At 35.0% G+C, this 15,285-nt stretch overlaps 1 protein-coding gene across 2 annotated transcripts in view; it reads right to left on the minus strand.

Moving 5' to 3' along the window:
- Pep (Protein on ecdysone puffs) overlaps positions 1 to 15,285 on the minus strand; it is a 70,690-nt gene that overhangs the window by 43,125 nt on the left and 12,280 nt on the right. For both annotated transcript variants that reach the window (XM_081764476.1, XM_081764475.1), the window contains exons 2-4: positions 10,878 to 11,184; positions 6,323 to 6,463; positions 1,268 to 1,476 (exon numbers count right to left, since the gene is read on the minus strand). In XM_081764476.1, coding sequence (XP_081620602.1) covers positions 1,268 to 1,476; positions 6,323 to 6,463; positions 10,878 to 11,174 — 647 coding nt within the window. In that variant the 5' untranslated portion in view covers positions 11,175 to 11,184. The remainder of the gene's footprint in view (positions 1 to 1,267; positions 1,477 to 6,322; positions 6,464 to 10,877; positions 11,185 to 15,285) is intronic.

Here is a 15,285-nt window from a genome sequence, read left to right on the forward strand (position 1 = left end):
ATCACTTCATTGTCACACACTTATACGTTTATTAAGCTGAGGCCATCATTGAAATTAAAATGTCTTTCCGTAACAAGATTGACGAAGAATTTTTGACTTTTCAGGAAAATTGGGTAGCGGTACAAGTTCAAATGTCAAAAGTTTGTAGACTACGTACGAAACTTCATGGAATATGACGAAGCATATTCTGTACATGAACTTCCAACATGAGATTTGCTATGCAGAAATATACTGAGATACAAAATGTAGTTTTCACTTGCAGCACAAATGAGCACCAAGCTATTTTTCTTCTGTGTAATCATGTCACTAACGTGACAGCATATACAGAATGTCTTGCAATAAAGGAACATTGGAACTGGGCATACGTAGCTGAAATGTCACGGCTACGATGTCTGTTTATATTCGATGTGCATTACGAGAACTTCAGGGCGACATCTTTGTGTTTAAGGCTGGCATAAAGAAATATTAACATCTGTCTTAAGATATCAGTAGAAGAATACTTGCTGATGATCTTATGATTGTGTGCATAAAAACAATGAAAATTCCACATATTTTTCTTCACTTTTATAAATTGCAAGGTTTAAGTCCTTCAGCCTCCTGTTTTAATCTTCTGTTGAGTGGCAAATAATAATGAACAATACATTTAACATATAATGAAGATAATTTACTACCTGAAGTGTTTTCAGAATACACCATACATTCTTCACATAAAGCATAAAAATTCTGTTACTAAAAAGATTAGTTTTCTTTCATATGAAGGTGGAAATACTCATTTTACCAGAAAATTATGTGATGTAAAGAGGTAAAAAAATTATATAGTGCCTGTTTTGCTGGATAAACTGGTAAACATTTCTACTTTAGAAGGCAGAAATAGCTGTGGTCTAATAATATGCTACATACATAAAGAAAAAAAGACCAGTAATAGATGCTTTGATGTAACTTACAGGTTATAAAACAAGAGTCGATGTGAAAAGAACAAAAATATTCATTACCAAACCACCTTTATATCCTCTCTTGTCCAACTTCTGATGTTGTTCCGAAAAGGGAAACACTAGAAAATCAGTGGCTTACGAAAAACATGCAGGAGTTCAAATGTTTTATGTTGTCATGGAAAGGATTCAAAAAAGATTATATAATTTGTGAAATATACTATTACAAAGGAGAATTGCTTTTTGTGAACTGTACTGAAAGACTAACAGAAGAAATGGAAAAAGTCAAAAGAAAATATTTGTTTTTCTTTTGGTTGTTTTATATGGCCACAGCTTACCTCTTAGAATCCTCTTCCGGTTGCTCATCTCCGCTTTTAGCATCCTCTTTATCCTTTTCATTTTTATCATCCTTTTTGTCAGATTTACCAGTTTTTGCGACAGTTTTTCCATCTGAAGTACGGCCTTTCCCTACTCCCTGGTTGGCTTTTCGGTCTTGACCCCTGGGAGTTCGACGATTTTGCATGGAGTCCCGATTACGATTGCCCATCTAAATGGTACAATGTGAGAAGGGTAATGAATATGAACAAAATTGGTAATAAAATAATAAAAAAAGAAATCTCCGATGAAGGATAGTTTTCTTTCGCTATCCTTACGGACAGCTTGAAGAAATTTTTAAGCTGCAGTAATATACCTGGAGGCAGAAAAAAATCAATATTGTGATAAATTTGTGTTCTAAGTAGGATATTATATAAATATATATATATTTATGGAGGCTAAAACTGAGGCATGTAGGGATTAAGAGATGAATAAAATAAAAATATTTTCTCTGGTTAAACTGAGAACTTTTAATCTGCAGCGTTTTGCTGGAACATTCTGGAGACAGGAATTGTTAAACAGGAACAGGACACGGCAGTCAGTCATCAGCCTGAAGAATAAAATAAGCCTTATTCACAAAAGTTGTGTTCTTTTTCTTACTTTTTTATAAAAAACGACATATTCCTCCTTCTTCCAAATAAAAGAACAGGCAATGAATATGTGTTCTGAAGTACTAAGATTAATGAAAAAAAGAATGAATTATTTTCAACAATACTGTTTTGTTGTAATAAATTGAAGGTCAATATTTTTTTCGCTTAGTGCAAATATTATGATGTAACAAATATATATTTTTAACAGATGAAATGAGCGAGAACATATAAATATATATAAAAAATTGGAAAAAAAGGAAGAGAATATGTAGGTGAAGAACCCTTAAAATCAAAGTAAGGTATCTACACACATTGTCATTAACAAAATCATAAAATGGTTACCTGCTCTTCACTGGTTACAGTTATCAGGAAGCATTTTGATGTTCAGAAGAAATCAGGTAACATGGCATAACAGAAGACGAATAGAAAAGGTATCCAAATTATATATATATGTATATATAGTATACATTCCTGCAAAAACTTAGTTAACAATTAGAGATGTGTAAACAGAATGTATTTTCTTTTATAAAAAAAACAATTCCATAAAGTGACTGCATTTGTCAATATACAGCAGATGAGCTCTTGGATAAGACATAGGAGAGTTTTTGGCGAGATATATATTATGTACCGGTAATGCTGCATTGGAAGTTGGTTTCCCTTCTCAATCAAAATACTAATTGAGAATGCATAGATAGTTCATGTGCAACTGTATGAGAAACAGGAACCAGCAGCATGGGACTCTTAGACTGGCTTTTAAATAAGATCTGTATCAAGAGACTGGTGTCGACATGACTTGGTGATAGAACTTTCCTTTCTGTATCCCTCCCTTTCTTCAAAAGTATAAGTAGTCGAAGTTTTGGTTCCAAGTTACTTCTTGCCACAACATATCTTTTTACGAGGGACTAAATATCATACGGAAGCCCAGCACGCGATCCTCCGATATGAGTTATTGCCTGATGTTCTCACATCCCATTCTAGTACTTTCCATTATGAAAATTTTTACATGCATCTAAATCCTGTCACATATCTGTACAACAGGATTATGTTTACTCCCCCGTCAGATGTTCACATTCTACGAATTCCACCCAGAACATACTACACTACGTAACTATCCGCCAGAAGAGCCCGCATAACAGCTTATTCTATCTGCCACATTCCTACATAAATACAATCAGTACCAATGCACCCAAGAACTTGTCTTTTTACATACCAAGTAAGTTTAAAGCATAAAACAACTGTTAATTTCAAAAGTTGTTTTCAGAAGCTTTGATGCAATAATAACTGATGTAAAAGAAAACAACTGATTACACTTTTTTTTTTAGTTGCTTCAATGTATTTCTCTATTATTTTATTAGTCATTATTTAACAGAAATTAAAATATCATGATCAAGATTAAAGGATTATTACGTATATACTACTTTCATTCTGTTAATACAATAATATACTTAATAAAGAGAGTTGAGTTGAGTTGATTTTAGTTTAGCGTCCCTTTCAGCAGCGAGGCTATATGAGACGTGGACCTACTGATTAACGTGGAATCCGAACCACATGAGCTCCCATCGGGATTAATAAAGAGAATACGAATTGGAAGAGAGATTAAAATCTTCTGTCGTTTGAAATGTTTTAGGATTAGGATTAGGAATCAGATTTCTGGGCTTCCGGCATCTATGAACACTTTAATTTGTCATATGAGGGATGACGTTCCTCTGCGATCACATTATCCAGGAAATTGAGAAGGAACAAAGGAATGGGAAAGGAGGAAAGGGCCTGGAACTAATATGTCAGGTACCATCTCGGCATTTGACTGGTTTGAATGAGGAAAACAAGAAAACCTACTTCAGGATGACTGATTGAAAAAACTTTAAACTCCAGCTGGGATCAAACCCGGGACCGCTCGCACCAAAGACGAGCGCGTTAGCAAGGCCACCTTGGAACTGTTTTTGTGGATATGGTAGATGTTTGCTTGGCGCAAGTGAGGTCCAATTTTATTTTCCTACAATTCAACTGACAAACATTAGTGTAAGTTGTACTAATATGAATGCTATGTTTGTTCATTTAGTTTCGTGTCCATCTGTAACTTATAGATTAGTGAAGGCGGATGGAAACAAGACTCAAATTCCAAACAACTAATACAAGGTTTCAGGTCATCTCAAAGCATCTTACTAGCTTTGTACTCATTCTGTTCACTTCTATGTATCACCGAGAACATATCCAGACCTTTTGGCGTTTTCCCCTAACTCTTGATCTGACTTACTTCTTTAAGACAAGGACTACAAAATTGTTAAGAAAATTCTAGTTCTTAAAATGTTCCCTTTTTACACATATAAAATTCATCTACGTGTAACCACTGTAGTAAATAATTTGAGGTGAGCCATGAATGAAGACGTATTTATGTTCTCTGAAGCAAAATCGCCATAAACATTTCCCGCCTTTAAATATTTTAAATCAAACAAGAGTACCATTTTTCTCTTTGTACTACGTGGAAATAATGTAAAGATATTCGTCCTGCATTCTGTAACAAATTTCTAAATATACACAACAGTCGACGATTTCTTTCTTATATCTTCACGTGTAAACCTCTGTTTTCCAGGTTTAGTAACCTATTTCTGCTAACATTTCTGATTCTTTACATACCTTGGAGACAGAGTGATTACTGGGTAAGAATCCACGTCCGAGAATATGGAAGTGAAAAATTTAATCCGGTAAGGAGACACATCATGAGCTCCGTTCCCCGAGTGCCTAAGTAAGAGTAGATCGAGAATCCAGTCATTAAAGGTTGAATATTAGAAGCTAAGATGAGTTCACTGTGAGAACCTCAACTGATCAACCTGAACCCTGCATAGACAACAACGGAAGATGTTGGACATTAGGAAATCAATTCAGAACGTGTAAGGTGCTGTGTTTGAAAACGCTCTGATATCTCGATCGTCTTCCTTTGCATTTTACTTTTATCCCAAGTCTCTTCATTTTTCCTACAACTCTTCAGTTTTATTTCAGACGCTAGGCGATCAATCCCCATTACTTGTGTATATGGAAAGCTTAGCGCAACGAATGTTAGCTTGTTATCCCCGTACATCCATTGAGTACAGAGCTATTCCTTCAGTTACAAGGTAAAGATCTATCAGAAGGCAGTCATGTTACAGACTCCGTGCTTTTGTATTTATTATTTATTCTTTCCACTGTATTACTGAAGCTGAATTCGTGCTATTAGTTGCATTTTGAGAAACTAAAACTATTTATGTATCAAATTCCGTTTTTGACGTATAACGATTCAAAAGACACATATTATACTGCAATCCTCAACTTTCTTGTGAGGTTAAATTTTCGAAAATTGTTTTATGCCTACAATGTAACACACGTGAAGACCAGTTTCATATAGAAAGGTAGTTTTGGTGTGACGATGAAACCTACTAACTGCTGTTCTTTTATGTAACAGCATAAGCTTGCAGATAAAGAGTCAATGCCAACATCATATTCGAGCTACAATAGAATGTTGTTAAGCAGGCAGCTACGAAATGAAAACTTTCAGGCCATTGCAAAGTTTTACAGCTAGGTAATGCTAATGAAATACTAAAAGAATGGTCCACTCTACGTAAGTTCTACGTTCATTGTTCTTCAGATACGAATAATGCGTTTCTTAAACCTATAAGAATCAATTGTTTAATAAACGTTCTTCTTGCTACAACTACTTCCGAATTAATATTTACATTCATTTACTTGTGTTAATAAATTGTGTATCCAACACATATGTCTAGTATTCTACTGCATATTCTCACGGTTCACAAAAAATGACAATGCGTATCAAATTATTTAGGTACGCGGGTACCGCAGGATAAGACTGTTCACTTTGGTGTTCATTCATTAACAATAGTGCAATAAATTTGCCCAGGCGAATCCGTATTCGCCAATCAACAACTTATAATTTAAAAAAAAGTAGGCACTATACGAGAAAACGACTACCACATTTGTAAGTTGCATACAATATCTCAAGTTGATGCTTTCAAGGCATATAAAAACTGCGTTGGAGGTTAGAATCTGTGTTATATGGATGAATGCATAATACTGTAGTCTATATTAACAATTGTATTACTGAAGTATAGTAGTAATACACACATCAGAGAATTCATTCATAAAGCACTGTTGAAACTGTTAGTCATTTTAACACAATTACACAATATAAACGTCTTTATACAGTTTGGCTTCATTATATATATTTTTATACAACTGTCATTATGCTACATTATGTTATCAGAAAGACTGGGATGCAACTAAGGACTGATTGTATCTATGCAAAATTCGTGGCAGACCACAAGCATATTCTCATAAAATCGGCTGCTGCTGTACAATGACATGATTACAATCCGTTGCATTCCTGATGAAATCCAACGTCTCTTCGAGCGCCTGAAATGCATACTTTTCCATACTAACCTTGCCAAATTGATCTCGACGTCCATCTAGACGTCGCCGTCGGTTCTGCCCATCCTGAAATCTTCCACCAGATCCCATTCCTAGACGATTCATAGAACCTCCCAACTGATTCATGGTGCTCAAATTCAACAATGGAGGTGCCTGTAATAATTAAAAATAAAGGTTTCATTTATTATGAAGAATGTTTAGCTACAGTTATTCAGTAACATTTGTTTACAAGGTTTTATTGACGGGTACAAATGTAACAATTTTTAACTCATATTTGGTGTCCTTCCTAAGAATTCGTGTAGCGAATTTGTTGTCTGTCCTGTAGATGAAAAAACCCAAAGATACATCAGAACAATTAATTAAGTGTTATGAGTCTATATATAGACTAATGATTTATTTTCCAGGTTATCTTTACCCGTGTTCTAGTCATTATCAAAGAATTCCTTTAAATGATGATTCCTTTCTTCCATACCAAAGCAGCCCGATGGCAGAACTTTCTTCGTCTTTCTGCGATGAGCTTGTAAGTCAGATATTTTCTGCAGGAATTTTGCAAAAATTTTCTGCAGAAGAAATACTTGTGATTGTTAAAAATACGCTTTACGCGACGTAGAAAACAGTTCAAAGTATTATTATGCGAGTCGTCCGTGCATTTAAGACATCTACGTATAGCAGGCATGTATTTATACTTTTCTGTTGGCTATTTTTTTTTTTTCCTCTGGCAATTTTTCTGCACAGGCGCGGCAAACTTTCTGCGATCACATCGCAGATCGCGGCATGTTCTGCTATGGGGCAAAGCAGTAGAAAATTCTATGTATTTTACATGTACTGAAAAAATGCTTGTAAATCTTCCAGTTTTACGTTCCACGATTACGTTGTGTAGGCTAAAGGAAAATGTGACGATGAAAATGAACGATGTTGTGGACAACTTGATGATGCATTTTAACTTGCTCACTTGTGACTTTTTAATGGCTGGGCAATGGAATTCTATTCAAAATATATTAGATAGCCAAAATGGAAATATAATAAAACTGCGTAACTATAAATGTACAAAATTGTATCTTGTATCAACCTATTATCCGAAATTCGCTTATGTAAAATGGACTTGTGTGAATGTTAGCTTTCCTTCATAAAATTTTTAATATCCCACTCTTTTTTGTATTTTCTATATCAATATTACGAAACCGGGATTCTGCCTCTGGTTTAGTAAGCCTCAAAAACATTTGTTTCAATTTGGAAGCGGCGCGGTGTAATATAGTGATGTCCTAAGCATTTACTGCATTAACTCTAAAACGAGTTAAATTGATCATCACTATAGGTACACACACACTGTATATTTTGAAATGTGTTCTATATATTCCACAAGTTGTTATATTGAGTTACCTCAGTTTAAGAATAATATATATATTTACGAGGGGAGACCCAAAAGAAACCGAACTTTCGTTAAAAAAAAAAAAAAAAAAAGTCAACTTTTTTACAAAATTCTTTCAGTCTCTTTCAGTGTACTCTCCATTAAGTGCGATCAGACTTCTTTCCCACTGTTTGAAGCACCTCTGGAACTCTTTAACTTTTATACCGTCCAGTGCGCATTGCGAAATTCTTTTTACAGCCTCTACACAATCACAACACTTTCCTTTTGGATTTTGTTTAATTCTCGGAAACCGTTATCACGTTGGTCAAAATGTTTGTATTACTTTGAGTTTTTAAGTCCTGGTTCAAATTCAGACGAATGTGAGCAGGCGAGAAACAAACTTAGCGGCAACACGTCCAACTTGAAAAAACCTCACGCTGGCACGACCTCCAACTCACTCTTGTCCGTTTTGAAATATCAGATCATAAAACGACGATCCTCGTTGACGTTTTGGCAGATTTTGTAGAGGTTTTCGTCGTTTCGAAATGATGAGCACCCAGAACGTGCAGAATCTTCAACACTCATCTCACCACACTTAAAGCGTCCAAACCACTCAAAACATTGTGTGCGGTTCATAGTAGTATCCTTCTTGAAAGCCTATTGAAGCATTTGGTAAGTTTTCGTTTCCGACTTTCCAAAGTAGGAAGCAAAATTTCAAACACATTCTTTCTTCCTTTGAATCTGCCATAACGATTTCGCAGGTGGCAAACGAGAACAGTTTGGAAATACAATAATACGATCAAACGTTAACCTCCTACACAGACGCCGCTTGGCAAACTGATTTGGGAAGGTCTCTACTAGACCCACCTAGTGGGAGTGTCTAGGAAAGGCGGCGCTCTATCAATTCACTTTTGCCCCTCCCCCCTCTTGAATTTGCAGTATATTTACAATAATGCAAATACACAATATACGTGTGTAATATATATTTACTTATTTGCAATATATATTTACATTTTTTTTTGAAAGTCTACTATGTTATTGATCTTATTTACCAGTAAATGCATTTCTATTACTGTTTTTATGGTTTTCAGTTGAAAGAAAAATTATTTGTGTCAACATGAGAGGAGGAATTGAATTTTCCTTTATTTAAAAAAAAAAAAAAAAAGATTTTAGAGGGAGCAATTTCCTTCAATGTGGTATGCCTATCATATTTCACAACTACCCCTACTTTTACGGGAGACGAAAGAAATACTATTTTAAGTGTAACATCCCACGCGTTTTACCTTTTAGGATAAAGGAAACGGATGATTCATGGAAGTGATTTATGAATTTCCATACTTGTATTCTCTCACCTGAATCGAACCCAGGATCACGTGCACCAAAAGAGCACGTACTAGCCATTACACCAGAGGGAAGGCTAGGGAGAGGAAAAGGAGTAAATTTCATTTTACGTACAAATGATAACAAAAGGAATTTTAATTTCCGACGCCCCTTTAGGCTACGCTTGCTTCAATGAGGATGATGATACCCTTTTCACATCTTTGATCCATCCTGTGTATTTTGCTTCTTGTTTCCTGTCTAGACCAATTCGAGAATGAACTACTAACATTCGAAAATGAAATGTTTCAGTTTTACGTCCCACGATTATGCTGGCTAGGCTAAAGGAGACGGTGATGACGAGAAATGAAGGCAATGGTGGAACGAAATGTGGGAGAAACGGGAGAACTTCGAGAAAACCCACGCACACAGTGTTTGTCCACCACAAAGTCCACTTGGCGCAAGCTCGAATCGAACCAGGATCCCCGTGCACCAGATGTGAACGCTCTACCACTAAACCACCACTACTGACATACAGGGCTCCAATAAAATTACATGGTGGAACGGGTTTGGACTTCTAATGTCACACGTAAAGCGTGGGGCTTCCTATTAACATTGTCTCCGGAACCGGGATCAAGGACTGAATCTGGTGAACATATCATCATGCAAGATCAACCCTTACAGTATACCTCATTCCCATGCCACTACTTCCGAACCCCCTTCCTTCCAAGAAAGCTGAACTGCAGTATCACGTCACCGATTTGGGCTGTGTTAAGTAACCGAAAATTGGTGAAAAAAATTAACAAGTAAAAGTTAAAGTTAACATTTTTGTTATTTCTTGATTAATTTTCGTTTTCAATCCTTCTCTCTTGCATTATACACTTACCGGTATTCTCATCATTAATATATATTAGTATTATTTCGTTCTTCTACGTTCCACTAGTTCTATCTTCCTCCATTAAATTCCATTTACTTAGTCTGGTAATACTGCTACACGAAACTCCATACTGATAATGAGCCTACCTGAATACTTCTCAGCTATTTCTCTGTTCGTTTGCATTCTCCCAACCTCTTGCCCTCCCTATTTGATAAAGTATTTTAGTGAAACCACTCAAGTTTCTCTTTTCATAATTAGTGTTTTAATTTCCATCTGGTAATATGTTTTCTACTTTCGTTTCGGGATTCCTGTTATATATTAGTGAATATTTTCATAATTAGTAAACTATTACAGGAATAGACACATTGTAAGAAAAAATCCAAACAATAAAACCTATAACATAAGTATAATAAAGGGACTAGTGAAAAATGGTCAGAACAACTAAAGACTTTACTTGTACATGGAGTTTACCGTCACCAAGAACGTGCTTAGTTTTTCCTTTCAATGAATTCAGTGAGATTTGATATTGATTTTATTAAAAACAGTTCTCGGAAAACAGTCTTAACCTTAAGACAGTGATCAGGTATTGAAAAATGCTTAGTACAGACTTTTTTTTTTTTTTTTTTTTTTATTTAACGGAACCAGATACTTAACACTAACAAGATTAAATAATAGCGATATCCCTCCTTACATACAACATGGCTCGAGTACATGGTTACAGTGCTTGCCGAAATATAGAATATAATTAGATTCTGAAGATAGAAGACTGGACTGTAGTATAAAAATAAGCGTAATAGTTTTGGGTGTAGCATTTTCCGAAAATTCCGACTTAAATACGGCCTATAGTATACGGAAATAATTTTTATAAAATTTCAAGGCTGTACATCTAATAATATCAAAGACCTTATCAACGAAAATAATAAACAAAATAAAAGTTCCACTTTCTCCGTTCCGTGTAGCGTTTTGCAAAATTCTTTTATTAAATAAGACTTCCTTTTAAATAACGTACGATTTGCAATACATACCTGTTGCTGCTGCTGTTGAGGTCTCAACAATGTTGTCAGCAAATTACTCGCCAATGCCAGCTGCGCTTCAGGGGATGATAACTGATTCAATAAGTTCGACTGAGGAGGCGTCGGCAGCAATCCTCCTGATCTATGTCCCCCAACTCCAGGGACTACACCTCCCTCCCATGGACTCACATGGGATCGTCCGCCACCACCACCACCATAATTGGAGCCACCACCAAATCCAGATCCGCCTCCGCCGAAATTTGAACGATATTGCCTTGAATCACGGCGGGGTCCACGATTTTGTGACATTCTGAGTTACCTGTCTAACACAAACAATATGTTAGTATTGTAAACCTCACAAAAATTAAAACTTACATGTAATGCAGATTATAGAATGTATTAGTAGTCTGCTGAAATAAATAAAAGTTGAGTTGAAAGATAACAATCAGCGAAAAATGGTAGCAAGACAAAACAGCAAACAAAGGGTTTATTAACTGCAACTCCACATAAATCCACGCTGCAAAAGTAAGAAGCCATTACTAGTCATAACTATTTTATCAGGCCTTGTTTTCATTTTGTACTAATACACAATAACACACTAAGCAAGGCTATGTGATAATATGTAAAAATCACTTTTTTTTTTTTTTACATATTATCACATAGCCTTGCTCAGTGTGTTATTGTGTATTAGTCATAACTTTCAAGAAAACCGATGGTAGGTTCACATCGATTCTAGTGAAAACCTGATATTAAATAGGGATTTTAATTAGTTTTGGGCTAGTAAGTTAGGTTTAACTCTAATTATGTTACAAACACTGAAGTACCTGTAACATCAGTGGTCGACTGCATATGAAAATTTTCTCCTTAGAAATTGTTCATTTTACTACTATTACAGGCCAATATTGTTATAAATGAACAAATATGTAGGTAAATTAGGATAGGATTATATATATATATTATAGGTTAGTATACATATATAATATATTTTTCATATTTATCTTGAGCGGTAATATTTTGTTCGTTTTATTTCATGGCTAATGATTTGGTAGCGGTTTCTATGGCTACATCAAGGAAAAAGTTTCCCACTACTTTTAAGGTAATTTATATTCTATTTTTAATCATTTTTCTATCCGCCATATTTAGTTGGTTTTTCAATTACTTTTTTATTCCTTACCTTGCTTCTTTTATCCAAGGGGATACGGTGGTTCATTGGTACAGCGCTTACCTCTGGTGCTTGGGGTCCCTGGCTCGATCCCCGGTCTAGTTAGTTTATTGTGGACAACATAAACGACGAAGTGTAAGTGTTCATTACTGGCGAGACATCTTTAACCATCCAATTACGGACAGCTAATATCATCCCTCTTGCCCTTCTACCAAATCAAATCCAATCTAATGAACAGAAGTTAAGAGAGAACATGGTACCTGTTCTCAGAGTAATAAATCGATTCCAAAAAATTCGATTCTCTTTCTCTTTTATAGTTTTTGCTCTATGTAGATCAATACTGGAAAAAAATCTTTATGTTTTACGTCCCACGGTTATGCCGGTTAGGCTAAAGGAGACTGTGATGATGAGAGATGAGTGAAATTGTGGAATGAAGAAAGTGGAAGGAAACGGGAGAACCCCGAGAAAACCCACGAGCACGGTATTTGTCCACCACAAAGTCCACACGGCGCGAGATGGGATCGAACCAGGAACCCCAAGAACCAGAGGTGAACCCTCTACCACTGAGCCACCACGCCCCCCCAGATCAATATTGGAACTGAAAGTTGCCAGTGGACTTCTATTATTCCTGATTTAGTAGAGTTAAGAATGGAGATGGAATGTATTTTAAGGACGCTTAATCGATTGCAGAAAACCGCTTTTTGATATCTACTATCTTTATGCTCTAGATCAATGGTTCTCAACCTAATTCCTATCACGACCCCAATTTTATCACATCCTCTTGCCAATGACTCCCTTCTAATTTCTGGTTTGTAATAAGCTTGTCTGGGATTTTTAATATACCTACTGCGGAGATCACACGATATCAATCTACTTCTATAATAGTAGAATCCATTTCTTGTATATAGTGAATACAGTAACTTCCCTGAATGCGAATGGATTAAAACCAAATTTGGTCTGTTCATTCATATTACAAATATCGAATTCGATCCGTCAGACTGTTTTACAATAGAGGATGTTTGAAAATTTTGAAACTTCATAACTCCCTTAATTTTGGACATGATTTTTTAAAAAAATTATTTCTAATTTTGGTTTTAAGAACTTGGACATTTGTTTGAAAAGCTATTGAGTATTTTAAATGACTTGATGATGTAACGTCCCGAAGATTGAACCGTACATTTCCGCACTAGTGAAATCACACCATACTCAGGTATCTCATTAGCTTTCAATTTTAATTGTATTTCAATATGCAGGTTTAATTGCATTTATATTTTTAAGGTAAAAATGAAATGAAATCTTTGAGTTTTACGTCCCACGGTTATGCCGGTTACGCTAAAGGAGACGGTGATGATGAGTAATGAATGAAATGGTGGAATGAAGAAAGTGGGAGGAAACGGGAGAACCCCAAGCACCAGAGGCGAACGCTCTACCACTGAGTCACCGCGGCCCTATTTTTTTGGTACTTCAATATGCAGTTCTGATTAGTTTCATATCGTACCTCTTTCATTTAAATTGATTTTTAAACAACTCTGCAGATGTTGAAAATATTTAGTAAACATATTATTTTGTTGTTCTTAACAGTATGTATAAAAATAAAAATATGTTTATCAAAACAAAATTCAAAATAATATTTAAAAATATTTTCCGGTATTAGATTCTATTTCTCTCTTCCGCTCATCTTCGCGATCCCCATTAAAATGTCTCGCGACCACAAGTGGAAAAACCCTGCTCTATAGTGATCAAGACTAAAACCGGAAATAGTTGAGTCCTATCATTTTCGGTAGATGAATGATCTCCACCGAACTCGTTCTTTAATTTTTGACTCTATATCCTGGCCAAAATTGGACGGTGACCCACCAAATAATTCTTGAGACTTTTTGTTTTGCTGCAGGATTGACTGGTTTAAACCAGCTGGTTTTTTCAAATATACCAACTGGTTTAAACCCAAAAAATAAATAAAATAATAAAATAAAATAAAAAAAAAACGAAAAATGTTTTAAATCGTGTGTACTTCATGGAGTCGTTTTCACATATTACACCATCTGCATTAGTTATCTCGTTTTCATCTTTTAAACAAGGCATCCCATGTTCAATTCTAGGTCGAACCACAGCCCTTCTTTCAAGTGTAAACCAAGTGGTGGTTCGGGAGTCACTTTAAGGGAACGTCTTCTCCTTAATAAGCTAGGTATTACATAAGGATGTTAAGCGTAATCATAAGAAACGAAACCAAATTGTATATTTCTGCTTGCTTGAATGCTTGTTGTTTTATAAAGAAACCAAGGTTGCTTAAATATATTGATAGAAATTGGCAAAATTATCGACTTTTGTTTTCATTTAACTGAATGATATCTATATATCAAATTTGTAATTTAATACCTCAGATTTAGCGTACTGATTATCATACGTTGACCATAAAATCTCACATGACAGGGTTGGCAAAACCCATGGTTTTTATTGAAAAAACCAAAAAACCGGTTTTGTTTAAATAATTTGCTCTATGTATTCATATTATATATGGACAGAAATTAGTTTGTTTCGCTTTGGTGTTATTATGCAACAACCGGGCTATGCTAGAAGGGGTCACATAAGCTTAAAGCGGAATCCAACTTACATCTCTCGACTTACATCCGAGAGAAATTGTCTACCATTTGAACTCGGAACCGGGACTAATTGGCCACAAATGCGATACGTCTGCCGACTTACTCACGAAGGACTACTGATAAAAATTCGTTGTACTAATCTTTACATACTTGTTAATGTAATTGTCAAGAGTTTTTCAGAAGGACAAAAAGGTAAACGTTGCACAAGTGGAACCATTATACAGAATAATTTATTAACATGGTTAATATACGTTACAATTTTAAATATAAAATGTAACAATTAAAATTTACTTTTCGACTTGAATGAAATCACTCTTAACAATGCATAAAAATAAAAATGCTAAATGATTCAACAGACTGTAATATACATGGACAACATTAAAAAGTAAACGTAACAATCTTCCCATTGTTACTTGAAAGCAACGTTTCAACAATAATAGAATAACCACAGCAACAACAAAAGAATCTACATGAATTGAAAAAACATTCCAATGAACATAGAACTGCACGTATATATATCGCATGAATAGCAATTAAGGAACTAGACATGAATAATTTTACACATAGAACTTTTGTATTAAGTCTGCTGGTAAAACTACAAAAGCTTTTTTATTTTATTTTATTTTTTTTTTTTTTTGAACAATGTAAAATTTATATT

Source organism: Thermobia domestica, chromosome 7 (assembly GCF_964235325.1).
Source record: "Thermobia domestica chromosome 7, izTheDome1.hap1.1, whole genome shotgun sequence".
Lineage (NCBI taxonomy): Eukaryota > Metazoa > Arthropoda > Insecta > Zygentoma > Lepismatidae > Thermobia > Thermobia domestica.